We start from the raw sequence: 20000 nt of genomic DNA on the forward strand, positions 1-20000 counted from the left end.
CACGATGAGAGTGCTAAGAGGCAATTCTGGAAAGATTTAGATAGCGTGGTTAGAACTGTACTTTCTAGCGAAAAGCTTTTCATAGGAGGAGATCTTAATGGCCATGTAGGTACAACAAGGGCAGGTTTCGAGGGGATTCATGGAGGCTTTGGGTATGGTAGTAGAAATCAAGAGGGAGAGGAAGTCTTGGAATTTGCAGTAACTTTTGACTTGATGATAGCGAACAATTTCTTTAGGAAAAGGCAATCCCATTTAGTGACTTTTAGTAGTGGTAACACTGTAGTCAGATTGACTTTATCCTCACAAGAAGAGAGGATAGACGAGCAATGCTTGAATTGCAAGGTGATACGAGGGGAATGTGTTGTTTCTCAACATAAACTTGTGGTGGCGGATTTTCGTTTACAGATGCACGCACGTAGGGATAAACAAACTAAGATTGCAAGAATAAAGTGGTGGAAAATGAAAGAGAAGACGTCAGAGACCTTCAAGAAAAGGGTAATCAAAGAGGGCTCTTGGACGGAAGGAGATGATACAAACAACATGTGGGAGAAGATGGCAAACTGCATTCGGAAGGTGGTCTCAGAAGTGCTTGGAGTGACCAAAGGAGGTAGATGCGTAGATAAAGATACTTGGTGGTGGAATGAGGAAGTCCAAAGAAATATTAAGGAAAAGAAAAAACGTTATAGGCGCTTATTCCAAGATAGAAGTGTAGACAACATAGAGAAGCACAAGGAGGCAAAAAAGATCGCAAAGCGAGCGGTAAGTGTGGCAAAGGGTAGGGCGTATGAGGATCTTTACCAACAATTAGGTATGAAGGAAGGAGAGAAGGACATATATAAGATGGCTAAGGTTCGTGAGAGAAAGACGAGGGACTTCAACCAAGTTAAGTGCATTAAAGATGAAATGGAGAACATCTTGATAAAAGAGGATGACATCAAACATAGATGGCAAGATTATTTTAACAAATTATTCAATGGTGACAATGAGAACACAACCTTTCACTTGGATGACTCTTTTGATGACACCAAAAAGCACTTTGTACGGAAAATCCAAGAATCTGAGGTCAGAGAGGCATTGAAAATAATGAAGAGGGGTAAAGCGATCGTCCCGGATGGTATCCCAATTGAGGTGTGGAGATGCCTCAGGGATACAGCCGTAATATGGCTAACCAAGTTGTTCAACCATATTTTTCAGTCAAACAAGATGTCTGAAGAGTGGAGAAGAAGTATATTGGTACCAATATACAAGAATAAGGGAGATATTCAAAGTTGCACCAATTACCGAGAAATTAAATTGATGAGCCATACTATGAAGCTATGTGAGAGAGTTATCGAGCACCGTTTGAGAGGGATAACACGAGTCTCTATGAACCAATTTAGCTTCATGCCTGGAAGGTCAACAATGGAAGCCATTTTCTGAATAAGACAAGTTATGGAGCGGTATAGAGAGAAGAAGAAGGACCTACACATGGTTTTCATTGACTTGGAGAAGACTTATGACAAAATACCAAGGAATGTTATGTGGTGGGCTTTGGACAAACATAAAGTCCCAACAAAGTACGTTGGACTTATTAAGGACATGTACAACAATAAGTCCAACAATATTGTTACTAGTGTTCAGACACGCGATGGCGACACAAATGCTTTTCCTATTAAGATAGGACTACATCAAGAGTCAGCTTTGAGGCCTTATCTATTCGTATTGGTGATGGATGAGGTCACAAGGGACATACAAAGGGATATTTCTTAGTGTATGCTCTTCGCGGATGATGTAGTGTTAGTTGATGAAAGTCGAGCAGGAGTAAATAGGAAACTAGAGGTGTGGCGGGAGACCCTAGAGTCAAAAGGTTTTAGACTTAGTAGAACTAAAACTGAGTATATAAGATGTGACTTTGGTACTACTACACATGAGGAGGGAGATGTCAATTTAGAAGGCCAAATAGTGCCAAAAAAGGATATTTTTCGGTATTTGAGATCAGTGCTACAGAGAGATGGGGATATTGATGAGGATGTTAGTCATAGAATCAAAGCGGGGTGGATGAAGTAGCGCCAAGCATCTGGTATTTTATATGACAAGAGAGTACCATTGAAAATAAAAGGCAAGTTTTATAGGACGGCAATTAGACCTGCAATGTTGTATGGTGCAGAATGTTGGCCTATAAAAAGATGACATGTTCAGCAGATAAGTGTTGCAGAAATGCGTATGCTGCGTTGGATTTGTGGTAATACAAGAAGGGATCGAGTCCGGAATGAGGATATACGTGATAGGTTAGGGGTAGCACCAATTGAAGAAAAGCTTATCTAACACCGGCTGAGATGGTTTGGACATGTCCAACGGAGGCCTCTGGAGGCACCATTGTGTAGTAAAATTCTAAGGTATAACAGTAATGTGAAGAGAGGCAGAGGAAGGCCGAAATTAACATGGGAAGAGGCAATAAAAGGAGATTTGAAAGGATGAAATATACCCAAAGATTTAGCTCTAAATAGGAGCACTTGAAAAACAGCTATTTATGTGCTTGAATCCTGATTTTAAAACTTGTTGGGTTTCAACTCTAGTCTACTCCAACTTGCTTGGGACTGAAAGACTATGTTGTTGTTGTTGTGTAAGCAATGTTAAAATGCAAAGTCCCTCAGCCCTCGCAACCACCCCAAAGGACAGCAATATTGCCAACTAATGCCATGACAATGTGCAAAAATACGCTGCATAGTTCTAATCTTAACTACTTCGTCCTTATTTCCATTTTTGTTGAGAAAGCTAGAAAAGTAAAAAAACGAATTGACTTGTGATGGTTATGTAAAAAGATGATGCATCAAGGCACATTCAGCTGAAATGCGGTGGCAATAACATGCAACAAAGAATGCCCGCAAAAGAAAGTCAAAATCTTCTTGCACTATTTTCTATACAAATACAAGAAAGACTTATCCACCCACCTGCCACTAATAAAGGTATAGGCATTCTTTGAGCCATCTTGAGTAGGTATTTTCCCCAAAATGATCCTGTGATTTGACATATATGATATGCATTATGATCAGTGTAAAAATACTAGATCAGTATGACAGCCCATAAGACCATAACCATGCTAAGAAAAAGGGTCGAGGGAAAAAGGTTGGGTAGCTAATATGCAGTACAAACATGTGGAAACATGCCCTCCTGACACTCATCACAAGCCAAGTTATAGGTTTGGAAGTTAGAACTAGGAAAGGTTGTCTTGTGACTACCTTTAAAGTCTTTGGGTAGGATCAATTTAACCACAACCACTGAACATTCATACACAAATAACAGAGAATGTAGACAGCCATGGGCACATGTAGACACATAAGGTCACAAATGTGTGTGTGCCTCTCACCCTACAAAACCAATAAGGGTGCACCCATGTTTCTACTTGAGCCTTCTGCTTATTGTGTATCCAAATGCATAAACAGACATCTCAAATAAACAAAGCCCACACATTGAAATTCCTATCAGATGGAAATTTTTTATATCATACAAGCTCACATTATTATAGCATACAAAATTTATTTCAAGTGCCGTAGATCAGATACTTGAATCATTGTGATCAGCTTTACAACAACAACAACAACAAGATAGCCTTTTTTCCCAAGCAAGTTAAGGTAGGCTAGAGATGAAACCCAAAAGAAATAAGTTCAAGGTTCAGGCACATTGATAGCTAGTTTCCAAGCGCTCCTATCCAAAGCTATCTCTTTAGAGATATTCCAATCCTTAAGGTCTCTCTTAACCAACTCATCCCACGTCAGTTTAGGTCTACCTCTATCCCTCTTTACATTATCGACCCGCTCAAAGAACACCATTACGCACCGGCGCCTCAGGAGGCCTTTGTTGGACATGTCCAAACCATCTCAGCCGATGCTGGGTAAGTTTCTCCTCAATTGGTGCCACCCCGACCCTATCCCGAATAACTTCGTTCCGGACTCTATCCCTCCTTGTGTGCCCGCAAAACCACCGCAACATCCGCATCTCTGCTACACTCAATTGCTGGACATGTCGCCTTTTTGTAAGCCAACATTCAGCACCGTATAACATCGCCGGACGAATTGTTGTCCTATAGAATTTGACTTTTAGCTTTTGTGGCACCCTCTTGTCACAAAGGATGACAAAAGCTTGCCGCCATTTCAACCAGCCAGCTGAAATTCTATGCCTAATATATTCATCAATGTCGCCATCCTTTTGTAGCACCGATCCTAAATACCGAAAAGTATCCTTCTGGACCACCACTTGCCCATCTAGACTAACGTCTCCCCCCTCATGCCTAGTCGCGCTGAAATCGCACATCATGTACTCGGTCTTGGTCCTACTAAGTCTGAACCCTTTCGACTCTAACGTGCGTCTCCACAGCTCTAACTTCCTATTAACCCCTGCCCTACTCTCTTCAACTAGCACCACATCATCAGCAAAGAGCATACACCAAGGGATCTCACCTTGTAAATGGGGTAGCTAGTAAAATGAAATGCCAATAATATGCGGTATAGACAGATCCAAAGAGTAGCAATGAAAAGGATTTCAAAACAAATGTGGCCCACAAACCAAAATGAGGATAGCATAGCTTTTAACAAGTACCTATTATCTGCTTCAACAACCAGTGATGCTCCAACGTATTTGACCCTATCTCCTGAAAACAATAATGAGAACGATTTAATTTGGCTATGCCTTCATTTAGTGTTCTACAACTTTTGTATAAGTGATAAAAGAGTCTAGCCTGAATTCCATGTTGTACAAGAGCGATGTATGTACAGTTAACAGTACAGCTGTACTTTGTAGCTAGCTCATAAAATAAGCTTCAACTTAAAGAGTGGCTACATGGTATAACTGCACTACTGCAATATAGTGAAGTGTTGTTATGGTAAGGTGGTGCTTGGGTTCACCCTAACAGTGTAACTGTAGAGTGTGATTGGGTGCGTGCCTGATTTAGGCCAACAGGTGTTATCCAAAGCACACAACAATGGTAACACATAAAACAAAGGCCAACTTATTCTTGTGAAATGACATATTAGCTCAAAGCACAACAGAAAAACTTAGACTACCAAATGCACTGAGAAGGCTCAACAAGGGAATAGCTATTTGCCAAATATGATCAAAGGAATCAAAGTTTATCCCATAACAAAGGACACTGTGCCAATCTAGAAGGCTCAACGAGGGAATAGCTACTCGCCAAATATGATCAAAGGAATCAAAGTTTATCCCATAACAAAGCACAGATTGGGCGTAAACAGATAATTGTTATATAGTTTAGAGCCAGCTTGGAAAAAACACTCAGTGCTGAGAACGAAAAAGATGAAGTCATTTTACCCTTTTGAAGAGATCTCTTCTCTTCTTCGGATGACTCAGCAGTGCTAGAGGATTCTGCTGCTGAAGAACTTTCCTGTATACCAACAACTCTCTGCAAGCACAAGCAGTGAAGGTATAAATTGTAAGGCAGAAAGAAAACAAACCAAAAGATTTAAATAATCAAGAAACAGCAGCTCAGCAAGGATTAGCGTTTGTAGTAGAAAGAAAGAAAACAGCATCACATGTGGCAGGTTTAAATAGGATTCAATGTTATGCAGTACTACTGGTGTTAGTTTTAACAAGTATATTGTTGGTAGTCTAGAGGTCTACCAATCAGACACAAACTAGTTGTGTAGATACATGGTTTAGGTAAAGGTAAAAGAAAACACATTATTTTCTAAATCTAAATAGAATAGAAGGAACCAGATATATTGAAACAAGACATAGGTAAGAATCTGATAATAAAAAGTCATAGGTAAGAATTGTCAGGTGTCATTATATTTTTATAGTTTTTGCAGCTTAATAGAAATAGAAACCTTGGCAAACTCCTCAAGAGTGCATGGAACTAGCTTCTTTAGGTCTGCCACGGATTTAATAGAATCGTCATCATCGCTTTGACCAGATTCCTCATCACCCTCGCCATCCTCCTCTGATTCGGAACCTTCATCCTCTGACTCTGCATGATTATCCTCTTCCTCACTCTCTGAACAGTCTTCACCACAATCCTACAAGGTCGGACATTAGATACCAACAGACCAACACAAACTGAGATATTAAGATATTTAACAGATGGGGCAGATTATCTTACATATGGAGCTAGAACACTGCTGTCCAGAACTAATAATGACGCGCGCAACTCACTGGCAAGTGCCCTCACAAATCTCTCTCGGTAAAGTTCAGTCCCTGCATTTTAGCAACAAAAAAAGTTCTCAACATCCATATAGGCACATGGAAGCATATATTGACGAAAACATTAGCTCCATTACTGATCAGTACCTGGCAAGCTCTGGAGCAGTATCCCCCCCACTGGAGGACTGCAGCCCGGAACCGTACTCCAGAGCTACATCCTTGTGCCGTAGGTGCGACGCCACGCACTCGCTCAGCAGCTGCCTCACATTCTGGCTGGCAATCGAAAAGACACGATGCGACTGTGAGCCTCGTCGTACACAAAACAGCAAACAGGTGGCGTGCATGCCCGGTGTTCGCCATTCTTACTCGACGTAGTACGGGAAGCTGTTCCACGAGACGCCGGTCTTGTCCCACGGCACGACGCGGCTAAGGAACTCGTTGCGGAAGCGATCCCGCCTGGTGAGGAACGGCGACTCCCGCCGCTTACAGCCGATGAGGAACCGCTCACCGTTGAGCCACTCCTGCTGGTCCCTCTCCCCGAGCAGCGCGTGCTCCTGCTCGCTGCTGCTGCTGCTTCCGCTGCCGCTGCCGCCTCCACTCCCCGCCGCCGCTGCCTCCGCGCTGCCGACGCCCTCCTTCGAGCTGTAGAACCGGCAAAGCCGACGATTCACGCCGCACGGCCGCGGCGGCGCGCCGAGCCTCCGCACCAGAGCGCCACAGCCTCCGCTGGAGGCCGCCGCGGGGTTGGCGGCGGGCGCAAGAGGCAACGCAGCCGCATGAAAGATGGGCCGTGCATGTCTTCCCCTAGAAATCCACTTGGGCTCTCCGCGAGTCCAAGCTTTTGATGAGTCTATGCAGGAACAGCTACGGGGCATTGACGTGGACCTCGTTGATGAACGAAGGTGGCGAGCAGCAATCCGAAACACACATTACAACCAGGAGCTCCGGCGCTATCATCAACGGTTTGTGCATAGTAGGGAGCTCCGGGCTGAGGACCTTGTCTTGAGACGAATCCTAAATCGAGAAGGGCTCCACAAACTCTCCCTATTGCCGATATACCACTGCGCACCGCAGTATACCGATGCAACCAAGCTGCACGGATACACGTCATGATAGTGGTCCCACCTGCGGGTTCGTACCTCCCCCGAGGTGGGCCCGGGGGCCACTATCGGTACCCCGCGACCGGGGTACCCCCTCCTGCTGTGTCTAGGAAGAAGCCATGGGAGGTTAACCATAACCACACCTAAAAGGCTGAGCAGTTGGGCCCAATGGTCCAGATCCAACTAGCGGGACAACGGCCACGGACCCGCTCTCCGCTCGGGGAAGAGTCCGGTATCGCCACATGTCCCTAGAAGGAGCGCTTAGCGCTAGCAGCCAGAGGCCCAGACCCCGCGGGCGGGTCCGGGACCTCCACATGCCCATCCAGACCCCTGGATGCGCGGAGCCAGCTCCCCGCCAGGGGAGGTCCGGGGCCGCCATGTGTCCCGCATCGCGGGCGTGGGCGCGAGTCATCCACTAGAAGCTCGCCCACCTACTGCGTTAAATGCAAGTGGTTGAAGCGTGCCCTGGCGCCGCTGCACGCGGGGCAGTCTTTGTCAGACAACACTGTCGCTCGCCTGTTGCCGAGGTAAGCTCGAATGACCGCACAGTGGGTCACGAGTTACCGAGGCACACAGTGAAGCCGCAGGCGCCGCGCGCGCGGCTGTCCTCCGCATTAAATGGAGGCGACGGCACGGCACGCCCCATCATGTCGTCTACGCCGCAAGCTTCGTGGCCGGTTTGGTATGCGCGCCGCAGCCTGCTCCGCTAGCAACAGGCGCCACGCCGACAAGACGGGACGAGCACGCCGGTCTGAAGATCTGCCCGGTCAGAGAATCCACGATGGCAGCACAAGGAATCCCGGATGAGATCTTCGTCGACCATAGCATCATAATGCTCTTTGTGTTATGTTATTTAATACATCCACACTGGGCCCACCTGTCGGGGTCCCAACGGCTATGTACATGCCTCTTTTGGACTATAAAAGGGAGAGCACACGCTAAGATTAGGATATCTACTCCCTTCGGAAACTCTCTCGCTCGCTCCCCGGACAACGCTCATACAGAGACTTCCTTCCAACTCAAGCAATATAACATACAAGTGGACGTAGGGTATTATGCTCCGGCAGTGTGGCGGAACCGCTCAAAAAGAAGCGATTAAATGCGCTAATCTTAGTTGCATGGCAACTTCGATCCAACTCGCATAAAAATATCACGGTCCCTCGGGTGATATATTTGGAATTTTAAATTTATAACTAAACAAGGGGTAGGATGGAAAGCTTATTGCAGCAGCACAAATACAACAGGACTTCCTGTACTTGTTCAGTTCAGAGTTCAGAATTCAGACTGGATGGAAAGCTTATGCACTTTGGGCAGGGAAAAAATACCAGCTAGAAAGAAAAATTAGGCCTCGTTCGGTTACCGTTCCAGCCCAGGAACTGTTCAGGGCCAGGATTGGGTGGTCCGGCTGTTCAACTCAATCCTGGTCTGGTTTGGCTCTTGGCCCAGGAACCATTCCTTGCATCAAAAAATATGTTCGGTTGTTTAGGCAAGGATTCAAACCAACACATGAAACAAACTCAGTCATATTAGTGTCTTAAACCTTTTAGCCTGTGCATGATTCCATTTTTTTTTAAAAAAAAGAACAAAAGCACCCAATTAAACTCTTTGATACTCCACTGAACAGAAAGCAAACGCAAGATTCTGTCAATGATGACCATCCACACATTAATCCACCATATGAAGAACAGCATGACACAGTGGCTGTTAGGCAGAAATTACAAGAGCTGTTTGTTTTAGGACAGCAGGAGGTCCAATCCTCCACGGACACTGTTGCTTCTGCTTCAAATAAATCAATGCCTCAAGAAGCACAGTTTGGTGCTGCTCTCCCAACAGACCCACCTGATTCCACCTCAAAGGATGATGCACCTATTTAAGACCTGACATCATTGGGAAAATGTCACGGAAATACTGAGGGTGCTTTAATACTCTTTGACTGCAGATCAAAATGCTAACCCATAACAAAGCAGCAGGCTCTGATCATCATCAAGTAAGTTCACAATAAGTAGCATCCAAACTTGAGCGCAATTGCCCTAGCTTTCATATATTGGTTTCTTTACCAATAACCGCTGCATCTGTATCCTAACCCCTAGCAGTTGCAGGTGATTCATAAGCCATGCTGAAACCAAATTGCATTTGTAACGAAACTAACAGTTGTGGATAAGTCCATGAAACAAAACTAAAAGTTGCACAAACATTCCTGCAAAACAGAAAAAAAAAGAGAGTAGGAAATGGAAACATCCAACATTGAAAAGAGAGACCCGGAAGTCTAATCTGAAAGGCCCATGCAACAAAATAGTCAAAAATAGTACTCCTTACGTCCTATGAAAAGTGCAATTCTTAGATTCAAAAAAAAAATACTACAGAGTGCAATCCTAGCAATAACTACCTGCCTTTTTTCTTTCAAATATATATTTTAGGAATTAATTTAACCAACTCTGGAAATTGAATACCTTCTATGCCTAAATCAATGGGATTAAAAGAACTACTTGGTACTATGGTCATTTGCCAATAACACTAATCTATCTGGAAAATTTTAGCATTGCACCCTTCATGGGACAAAGGGAGTAACTCCTATTGCGTATCAAATAGTCTCAGCACCTGTCTACCTTGGGATCAATCATCAGAGACCGAAAATCATCTGTATGCATTGTATTTGATAAATAGAAATAATCTAACTAACAAACACATATTCAAACTGAGCAGCATACGTGTGCTGAACAGCCTACCACCATAGCCCACTACATGAAGAGTCTTGTACTACGGGCATCAAACATGGTTCTTCCAAGATGTCAGCCTGCAATCACCGCCTAGTGGTGGCCTATGCCTCAGGGGCCTACACTACAACCTTCTTCCAAAATGACTACCAACAGGTCGGTCAGTACAGCCTTAGCAACCACAACTGCTATGCTTTCCACCTTCCCTGTCAGAAGCAAACAGGTCAGTCACCTGCCGTTGCCAGAGACTTTCAGGCGACCCCTCCGCCTTTTAGGCTTCTCATCAGCGGCATCGTAGTTGGACTTGTCTTCACTCTTTGTCTCACCTCTTGGGCGACTACGCTTCCTTTTAGGCTTCTTCTCACCAGCAGAGTCATTGTTGGACTTGTCTTCACTCTTTGTATCACTTCTTGAGCAACCGTGCTTACTTTTAGGCTTCTTCTGACCAGCAGCGTCGTTGGACTTGTCTTCACTCTTCAGCTTACCCCTTTGGCGACCACCCCCACTTTTAGGCTTCTTCTCATCAGCAGATTCAATGGCGGACGGACCAGCCTCATTCATCGATCTGATCAATCACAGAACCATAGTGATAAAAAATTTCCCTAAAAACTAATCAGTTTCCGTTGCAGCTTCAGACATTCTATGGTGAAATATTACGAGTGGGTTACCGCAGCTACTGCTTACCCGTCAGAGGGAGGATCCAAGAAATTTATAACTTGGTTCAGAGCATAAAGAGCAATCTTCTTAATCTGAAGGCATCAGGTTTGACTCGTGGTTAGTTGTCATATTAAGTAGTAAAATATCATATGCAGGGCATTGAAACATATGGTAACCAACCTCCAATTTGTCTTCTTTAGCCTTGTGATGAGATGGAAGTCGTCTGAACTCTCCAGTTAGTTTAATACACTCGTCAACATTTTCAGGGGAGATGAAGTCCATTGCAACCTTGATGCAAGACTGTGCCAATAGAAATGGATTAAGTTTTTAAGCAATGGGATAACTGTGGCTACATTCAAATAAAATGAAAAAAAGGGCTGGTTAAGTTCCCTTACCTTCAAGTTTCGGACTTGGTGAGGACATCCAGCAGGAATGAAAACTGCTTCACCAAGCTTCTGCTCAAATGTCCAGGGTTCCACACCTATATAACAAGCATGCCATGACATAAGGGAAACAAGGCTACAGCTCGAAAGGCTACATTTCTGAGGTGTGAATAGTTCCCTAACCATATTCTTCCTTTAGCTTTCTCTAATGTTCCTCAGTTAAGTAAAAAGTTTGATCATGAATTGGGTGAATAACCTGCATCTTAACATAACTATTGGTCAGCATAGGAAAAACAGGGGAAATAAACTTCCCACGAGTGCAAGGAAAACAATACCTGCTTCACAGGATTGCAATGGAGGTTCCGGAATTCCAAGGTGTGTTTCTTAAGATAATCTTGTAGCTTGTCAGCATCCTCTCTTCGGAAAATATCCCACAAGGCACCACCAGTTCTCTCATGCTCTCAACTCTCCGGATTATCCGAAATACAATGAGCTCCATTATGCATCATAGCCGAACTACCATTGCCAATGTAATTGGAACACTGGGCTGCCTTGCTTTGTACCTTAGATTCATGAGATGGATGTTTATCCCTAACATCACCTTCACTATCAATAGGTGTTACAGCGTTGGTGTCCAGACCTGCACAGTGAAAACAAGAATGTTGTATTAAGTTAAAAAGTAAGGACAACTGAAAGTAAACATGTACAACTCACCATCAGAAATATCTTTACAGATACTATCATTACATGAGGTCTTTGATGTTTCATCCATAGTAACATTCCTGGAATTAGTAGAAGTTTGTGATAGGTTGTGTTCAATGCTGGATTCTGAAACACCGTAAAATTCCTGAAGATCTTGTTCTTTCATTTTCTTTCTGGTCTCCTCTATCTCCTTAAGTGGATAAGTCTCATAAGGTACTTCTGCTGTGTGTGTTAAAATATTTACCTGATCAAAGAAAGACACCTGTCGCAATTAATTACTGCCATGATAAACTAGTGAAACCCAAGCAACTGACAAATAAGAAGAAATAAAGAACTATCACTTGTTACCAGCTGGGTGTATAGCCAAAGCTTGAAAACGCTAGGTCAGAGAAAGCGATGTAAAGAAAGTGATATGCATGTTACCCAGTACAAGATATAGCATTGCATAAGTCAATTTTATTCTACATTGAAGGTACAGAACAACCACAAATGTTACAATATGAGAAAAAGGATAACCATTAACAAAGCATACCGTGTCAGACATGTCACAGTGAAGCTTGGTCACAGAATCACCCCTACCTAACTCTTGGTTAAATCCATAAGCGATGTAAGTTTTGGGTCCAAGATCTGGCTTCAGGGCACCAGTAGGAAGCTTGACTGCAAGATTTAGTGGACCATATCGAGGATCAGTGTACTCAGGAAATGGCAATGCACTGATCAACTCAGCACCATGGCGAGGCAATCTCTGATCAAATGAACTCGATGGCGGCCAGTCCTTTAGCTTAAGCATCTCAGGCCAATGTGGCCTGTGATGAGTTCTGCCTTGCGTATATCCCACAAAAAACATGTGTATATTAATTTCCACCTGCAACATAAGATTCGTGCCAAGTGCTTCAAATTTTACTCTTAAATGTAAACAACAGAGGATGGTCTATCTGCAAGCATACAAATAGCACCAATCTATACAGACAATGCCATTCCTTGAAATTTGAAAGTTAAATAGAAATGTGTATTGTTTCTTGACATAATAATCAGAAATCTTCTATCCATGTTGTATTGTACCACCACAATTAAAATCAACGTGGGGGGCCAGGAGGGGAGATGAACACCCTCCTAAAGGCCTAAACAAACCTAAGAAGGGAAACAAAAAGGAAAACAGCATATCCAATGGAGTAGTTGAAATAAAAACTGACATAAATATATCAAACAAAGTGTTCGCTAAAACGCAACCAGAAACCAGGGGAAATAGAGTTCCTAACCTCATTTCAATCAAGGCAATCTATTGCCCTGACAGTGAAGTGCTCATCTTCTACTTTGACATTGGTCTTTTTTTCTCGCAGTGCACGCCACATAACTAATGGCTCCCAACTAAGGCCAGAGGTCAACTGAAGGGTGTCAGAAACAATAACAGGTTCACCCCTTGCCCAATGCACCTGAAAGTGCTCCAAGTCATCCTCCTTGATACCAGTGGCACCTGGACAATAGAGGTGGTTATCAGTCAAGCCTTTCCTATTTGCAGCCTCTCGCACATCCTGAGCTCTTATGTTTCCTAAATGATCATAGCAAGGGCACTGACCACTGCTTCTGGCTACTGCTTTTGCAAATATTTCACTCCTAACAATTCTGTCAGCCTTTTCTTCTAGCTCAGAAAGCATTTTCTCTGGAAGCAAGCATTTGAGGTCCAAAAGCGAACCACCACAACCTCCTAGCTCATTTGGTGGGCAAGTTATGCTACCATCACTCTTTGCTTTCCACATTAGCAGAGGGTTATTTGGGTCCTCTAGCAGCTATGCCATTGCAAGGCTCAGCATTTGGGCAATGCCTACTCAAGGAGACCATTTCATTTCCATCATTTGACTTAGGAGTAGTTCCGAAAATATAATCCCTGCTTCTCTTTTCAGGCTCGATGCTCTGTACCTCTTCTCCTCCAGGAACCTCTCCTTTGCGCATCTCCCAGCAGCATGCAAGGCACAAATCATAAAAACAGCATTTGCAGCTTCTATGAAAATCAACTATAGAAGTTCTACAATTATTGCTGCATTAGAAGAATAAGACGCTTCAGATTATTGTTGCTAATAATATTTTCTTTTTTGCAAAATGACAAAGGAAATGGGTAAACCGAACCAGTAAACACGCTCATCTAGATTACATTTAGCTTGTTCCAACTGCACTTTGTCCACTGAAACACCTGCAAAATAAAACGAATTAGCATGTACATCAACCTCAGTTCCAGATTGTGTCATGTAACACCAGAATACAATACCTTTTATTTTAGCCTCAAATTCTTTTTCCTCCATCTGCTCCTGTCGCAGTTTTCTCAGCCAGGGAAGCAACAAGCGCAAAACATGACAAGCATAACAGATTTGATTTTCTTCAGAAATTTTCTTTTTTGGAGGCTGCACATGAGGAATGAGAAATCACTAAGGAAGACTAGAAAGGAAGATTTGCAACATAAAATAATGTAATAAGTGAAGGTCATATGTAAAGGCAAAAAATGGGCTTGGGATGCTAGGTGCATACCTCAACTCCTCGCATTCGTAGGCATCCCTTGCAATTAAAGTTCTTGCGGCAATATGGGCATTTTGCATTAAACTCATCTTCTGACATATCAGGGTACCTATTTTAGTATTTACCAAAGGCAGATTAGAATTGTATATTACACAAGATCAGATAACATAACCACACATCTATAGTCATGGAATGAAAATTTTGGTAGGAAAAGGCATCCTTTTTGTGTAGCACAGGAGAAAAATGCAGTTGTATAAAGCACAAAAACTTAGTGGATGCAAATAGAAACAACTTGAGCTTCTCGGAAGTCAGAACTGATGAGCTGTTCCCTCTTGATCTGCACACAGAGAAAGACCATTTTTTGGAAAAAGAAACAACTTATTGTCAGACATCAGCATACACATTGAAAAAAGGTTAGCACACAGTTCATGAGGTGTGGGCGTAGATTATTTAAATAAACATAGAAATGATTTGAATCTAAACATAGAAGACTATGTAGGTCCTTCTGCAGGAATGCACTAAGATTTTAACGCTGCTTCTTAGCGCCATGAAAAGGAGCTGAAGAAGAAATAGGCTTAGTATCCTGAGCTAAGTCACTTTCTTGAAAGAAAAGTGTGATTCAATATTTCATAAAATGAAATGCACTTGAACTATCACCATTAGATATGCAAAAAGTGCTAGCTCCCATTACTTTTTAGCAAGAAATGTGTGTACTAAGCAGTAGCTAACTTGGTTTAACAGGTCCAAAACTGTATTCACAAATCACAGAAGTCAGTATCACATTTTCGCACCATTGAGAAGTTCTAATATGTGGTGAGAAAATACATTTAATTTCTGGAGCATTTGTGTTGCCTTCTCTGTGAGCATCTTTGTCTTGTGTGTCAGATGAGGTAATTGCAAACTCAGATAAAATGGATTGCTAAAAAAATTCTACATCTGGTAGGCTATTCAGAGGACGGAGTAAAGAAGAGAGAAACTAACCTAACACTGCCAACACGCCGTCACCTCAGTTCTCTTGCCTGCCCTCCACGCCCCTGCTATAGCACCAGGACCTACCACCAGCAGCAATGAGATCACGAGAATCGGAGAATATGCAGTCAGAGTCCCCATAAGGGTTTCGCGGCTCCTCAGAAAAGGAAGGAGAGGCAAATGAGGTTAGGTTGAGCACAAGCGCGACAGGCATAAATAGACATTATTTATCATAGACATATTTTGAATAAATAAACAAATGAGGTCACCTGCATGGCCCTAACCCATATTGGACTAAATTACAAATGACTTCACCTTCAAGTACTTGAAATTCACCGTTTTGCAAAGGCGGGGGGTAGTACTGACCCAAATAGGTAGCCCACTGTATACCAAATGGAACTTGAATACATTTTACTGGTTGGTCCAAGGACCAACATGGCTTCAGTTACAAGGAAGTACAGTTGTGCAAGCCAATGAGAACGGAAGCGGAAGAGAAGATGTTTACCTGAAATACTAATAACATCCATACTTGTCATCCCCAAGTACTTTCAATGCATTTCAATGATGTGGTAGAGAATTCAAACTTAAACATAATATGTCTAAGGACATACAGATTTGCATAGAGGCATAAATAGACATTGTATTATGGACAAGAACATTTAAAAACAGCACACATTATAATCTTGGATGACTGTAGTAGTACGTTTAGATTTTAGCCCAGGGCTTAGGTGAAATCCGGGTCCACCATTCATGCCCGTGAAAGAAGCACAAGGTCTTCATTACAGGGTTGATGAGATGTTTTTGAACTCGTTTAAACAAGACACAAATGTCTTTTGATGTTTTAGCAGAGATTCACGCTCATTCTGGATTGCGTCAACAGCACCAGGAGCCACGAACATGTTCATGAACTTGTCATCTTTAACAGCAAACAGCTCGAAGCCAAGCGCTAAGAACAACCTTTCATGGCTGCATTGCATCATTAGAACAACTATATTAGAAACTCCATAGGTATTACACATGGCCGTTTAATTCTAGTCATCCTATCCTCCACAATTTAACATGCAGCAGCAACTATGATGAAAATAGACTGACAGTCCATATTTACTACCGACCAACCATTCACTACTTACCAAAGCTAATGGTGACTCGGATGGTTATACTTTTTCTTTAGACAAAGACATTTAGCTAATGGTGACTTAGGTGGTATATTTTTTCTTTAGACTAAGACATTTAGCTAATGGTGACGCGGGTGGTTATATTTTTTCTTTAGATGAAGACCGTTGTACTAGAACCCAACTAATTTACTCGCTAAGAATCGAATGTGCTACAGTTTCACTTTGAATATCTAGCTTGTGAAAGTGCCTGATGTTTATGTGATCAGTTAGGATTAGCTTGATGGATATGTGCTTAACTTGATAGAAACATTAACAACTTGACAGCTGGTGACTAATCAGTTTGGTTGATATACATCAATAACAGAAGGAATTCAATTCCAGAAGTAAGATTCAACTATTGAACTGAACATGTATGAATAAGAAAAGCTATATGTTGGACATACCACGGTGTTAGGAACCCAGAATTCAATTCACAGGGAACACTCCTTTCGATCAGGACTTCTCGCATTTTAGCAAAATATTGAGCATATATTGAGCATATGCTAGAGTACGATGACCCAGACTTTGAGACCAGATCATCAGCACCAGGGATGTCATTGCTGTGATGGTTGCTGTTAGTGTTAGCATATGCAGGCATAGTCGCGTGCTTTTTCTTTGCCCCACCATCAATCATGTTTCCATTGCCTTTCTTCTTGCCACCAATCGAATCACCTGGCAGCTCCAGCACAGATCCACTGTCTGACAGATCCAAAAATGTGACCCCAGGGAAGTGGTAGTAGGGACTCGTAACTGAATCAAGGTGATGTCGCACTGTTTGCTTGCATTGCTTGGACAAATCCTCCACAAACTTATAATATGAGCGCCGGACAGCAGCAAGGAAGCCAACATATCCATCCATATCTTCAGCATTTTGATTATCTACTAGGAAAAAAAAGAGGAAGAAGCATGTAATCCTGCACTCCAATGACTCCCAAAAGCACGCAAAAGATAGGCGAATTCTATGGAAACGGTGAAAATAATAAGAGGTTGCAGATTGTGTACAAGGTATGGCATAAAACGAGAAAAAAATTGCTTATGTACATTAAAGGCTAACATTGAAGACATTAAGACACTCCATGCATATATAAAATAGCTCTACAATATAAACCAGTAATAGTAAAAGTGTTCCATGGAAACATGTGTAAAAAAACTACTGCTAGTTATTTCTGGCGCATGATCACACAAAGGACTTTAGTTTTTTACAGTGCTAAAGATGGCTACAATCAATTTCAGTAAGATGGTACCCTTGTTAACATAAGAAGCAAGATGGACCCCCAGTATATCAAAATGAAAATCTTACATCTTGAATCATGATTGCGGCTACACTCCATTGCAAGTTCAAATAGACTTTGTAGGATAAAGGCAAGCCTATCACATGCAGTATCAATAAGAGGAGCAAGAAATGATCGTGCGGCTGCACGTGCTATGTCAGCTGCTACCATAGTCAATCCACTGCACCTGCCTTTCTCAGCACGAGCAACTGGTATGTTTGCAACCTGATGACATCAATACACATTTTCAGCTAATATTTCCTAAAATCTTTTACCTATATAATCTTCATCTAATAATCTGAATGTACCTTCTCCCTTGACAATGGAGGGCACTTCATTGAGTACGCTGCACAATGGAATTCATGTATTACTCTTTCAAAAGCAGCACCGCCATACAACTTGAGACTGAAGTTGGCAGGTTCTAGTGCAATGGTAATGCCAGGCCATCTGACAATACCACTATGCTTCTGTTCCTCTTCAGTAGTTAAACCCCATAGCTCGGGGTCTAGATCAGCTGCTCCAACAAGCAGGTGATGCTTTTGTACCGAGAAAGAAGTGTTTGATTAGTTCTAGTACACCAATTAGCAAAAGCACTGGAACAGAAACATTAAGAATCGAAATTGTGTGTACATGCATACCAAATGCCTGCAAATAGAAGCAACGTGAAGCGTTGCCGATCTCCTCAGCTGACTGACATCAGAAGTTGCTTGCAGTTTGGATTCCAGTCTGGATAGGTCTTCTGAAACCCCAATGCATCGCTCCTCTAACAGTGCTAGGGTGGCTGGAACTGCTTCTTTGTACCTCTTTTGAATTTCAGATTCAAGGTGCTTCCTGAGGCAGGAAAACCCAATGTATGGTGCATATTTCTCTTCGCTAAAACCCCCTTTCACCTTTTCCTGCAAGTGACGCAACACGTCGATATCAACCTGGCAGATTCGGCTACGAAACCCCTCGTCGGTGGTTGTTCCACGATCATTTGGAAGAGCCACAAAGAAAGGGTGGATATTATCCCCAAGGTAACCGCTGGCACTCAAGTAACTATCAATTTCCCACCTTTCACTGACTTCCTTCAAATGATCAAAACCAGAAACAACTTTATAAGGCACATCCCAAGTCCATTTTGTGATTCCTAGTGAAGACATTAATGGAAATTGTGTATGAAATTGATTATTATTGTGCAGCCAGACGCACCTTGAGGCGGTTGTCAAACTTAGAGACGATGATAATCGTGCGCCTGAATGAGGGATCAATCTCTCTGATAGTATCCAGCCAGAGTGAAGATCTCCATTCGACGCTGCTCTGCTGGAGGAACAAAAGGAGACGGTGGGGCGGGCTGGCTATTGACTTCACCATCGACAGGATCTCCTCCGGTGTGGTGTCTGGCTCACCCTTCATTGGCTACAGCAGACAGTTAATTACATCAAACAGCTGAAAAACTGGCTAAAAAGGTAAAAACCCACTCGTTTTGATTGAGATAGGAGAAGCTCCAAGATCACGTGCATACCCACCTTAAGCACCAAACCTGGGGTGTCAATGACGGTGAGGTTGGGGCAGTGGGCGTACTCGGCCCTCATGAAGATGGGCTCGGACGAGACGGCGGCCTGGATCTTCTGGAGATGCGACTGCGTGCGCTGCTTAATGACGTCAGCGATTTCCGTGGCCACCACCAGTGGGCTCCCATACTCCTCCGAATCCTCCTCCTGCCACGCACGCGCAGGCGCAACCCACATCGGTCAGCTGATTTACCTCGATCTGAGAGAGAAATAAGGGGGGAATTAAGAGGGGAAGCACAGGAACTTTCACCTTGAAGCGGCACCGGGGATCGTGGGCGGTGGGGTCATGAACCATCTGGAGGACCAGGGGGCGGCGGGTGCCCATCTCGACCTCGCGTAGATTGAACCGGAAGCCGAGGAGGGCCTCCAGGAGGGAGCTCTTCCCGTCCGACTGGCCTCCCACCGCCACGATCTCCGGGATCGGGAGCTTCTCCCCGAGATCCGCCGCCGCTGCCTGCAGCCGGTTGTACGCCTCGAACCGCGCCTTCCAGTTCCAGTCCGCCGCCGACGCGGCTTGCCTGGTGGATGAGGACGGCGACTCCAAAGGGTTCGGCGTTCTCCCCGCCGGCATTGCAAGGCGATTAGCGGCCATGAGGCTGTTGGGGTTAGCTGTGGTGAACCAGCGGCCATAGCCTATCGGAAGTATATGCAAAAGAACCAGTGGCTTACATTGCAAGCCGCTGTAGTGAATTCGCCTTCCCCTGGAAGCTTACCACTGTAGCCATATAATTTATTTTAATGTTTACTATATTAGATTTTCTATTAGAATGATTAGATTTAATATTATTTCGTCAGGCTATTACAACCCTCCTTCCTTATCAGTATTTGGTATATCGAATTGATTGAATAAAAAAATT

General features: G+C 43.4%; 1 protein-coding gene and 3 pseudogenes across 2 annotated transcripts; all 4 read right to left on the reverse strand.

Moving 5' to 3' along the window:
- The window catches only part of LOC120681682, an 8798-nt pseudogene extending 1888 nt beyond the window's left edge, over window positions 1–6910 (reverse strand).
- A 2942-nt stretch (window positions 6911–9852) lies between these two features.
- On the reverse strand, window positions 9853–15440 carry LOC120682925 (annotated as a pseudogene). Its single transcript, XR_005678651.1, has 15 exons — window positions 15435–15440; window positions 15216–15322; window positions 14489–14533; window positions 14209–14305; window positions 13952–14084; window positions 13813–13876; window positions 12948–13723; window positions 12221–12553; window positions 11701–11932; window positions 11322–11626; window positions 11170–11242; window positions 10999–11084; window positions 10784–10903; window positions 10631–10695; window positions 9853–10511 (listed from the first exon to the last, which is right to left on the reverse strand). The product of XR_005678651.1 is annotated as a lysine-specific demethylase JMJ25-like (transcript).
- Window positions 15441–15694: 254 nt separating this feature from the next.
- On the reverse strand, window positions 15695–19796 carry LOC120681671 (dynamin-related protein 5A-like). Its single transcript, XM_039963262.1, has 8 exons — window positions 19394–19796; window positions 19099–19290; window positions 18782–18988; window positions 18229–18657; window positions 17899–18126; window positions 17620–17815; window positions 16724–17198; window positions 15695–16131 (listed from the first exon to the last, which is right to left on the reverse strand). Exons 1-8 carry the CDS (start codon window positions 19733–19735, stop codon window positions 15945–15947), a joined length of 2256 nt encoding a protein of 751 aa, XP_039819196.1. The 5' UTR covers window positions 19736–19796; the 3' UTR covers window positions 15695–15944.
- A 12-nt stretch (window positions 19797–19808) lies between these two features.
- The window catches only part of LOC120682926, a 1020-nt pseudogene continuing 828 nt past the window's right edge, over window positions 19809–20000 (reverse strand).

This window comes from Panicum virgatum, chromosome 7N, assembly GCF_016808335.1.
Source record: "Panicum virgatum strain AP13 chromosome 7N, P.virgatum_v5, whole genome shotgun sequence".
Taxonomy (NCBI): domain Eukaryota; kingdom Viridiplantae; phylum Streptophyta; class Magnoliopsida; order Poales; family Poaceae; genus Panicum; species Panicum virgatum.

Excerpts from the sequence above, each read along its gene's own strand:
- LOC120681671 (XM_039963262.1), bottom strand. The coding sequence starts at position 19,735 with ATGGCCGCTAATCGCCTTGCAATGCCGGCGGGGAGAACGCCGAACCCT. Across the intron at positions 19,291-19,393 it reads ATCCCCGGTGCCGCTTCAAG|GAGGAGGATTCGGAGGAGTA; the intron begins GTGAAAGTTCCT and ends CGTGCGTGGCAG. Across the intron at positions 18,127-18,228 it reads CTTCTATTTGCAGGCATTTG|CATCACCTGCTTGTTGGAGC; the intron begins GTATGCATGTAC and ends TCGGTACAAAAG.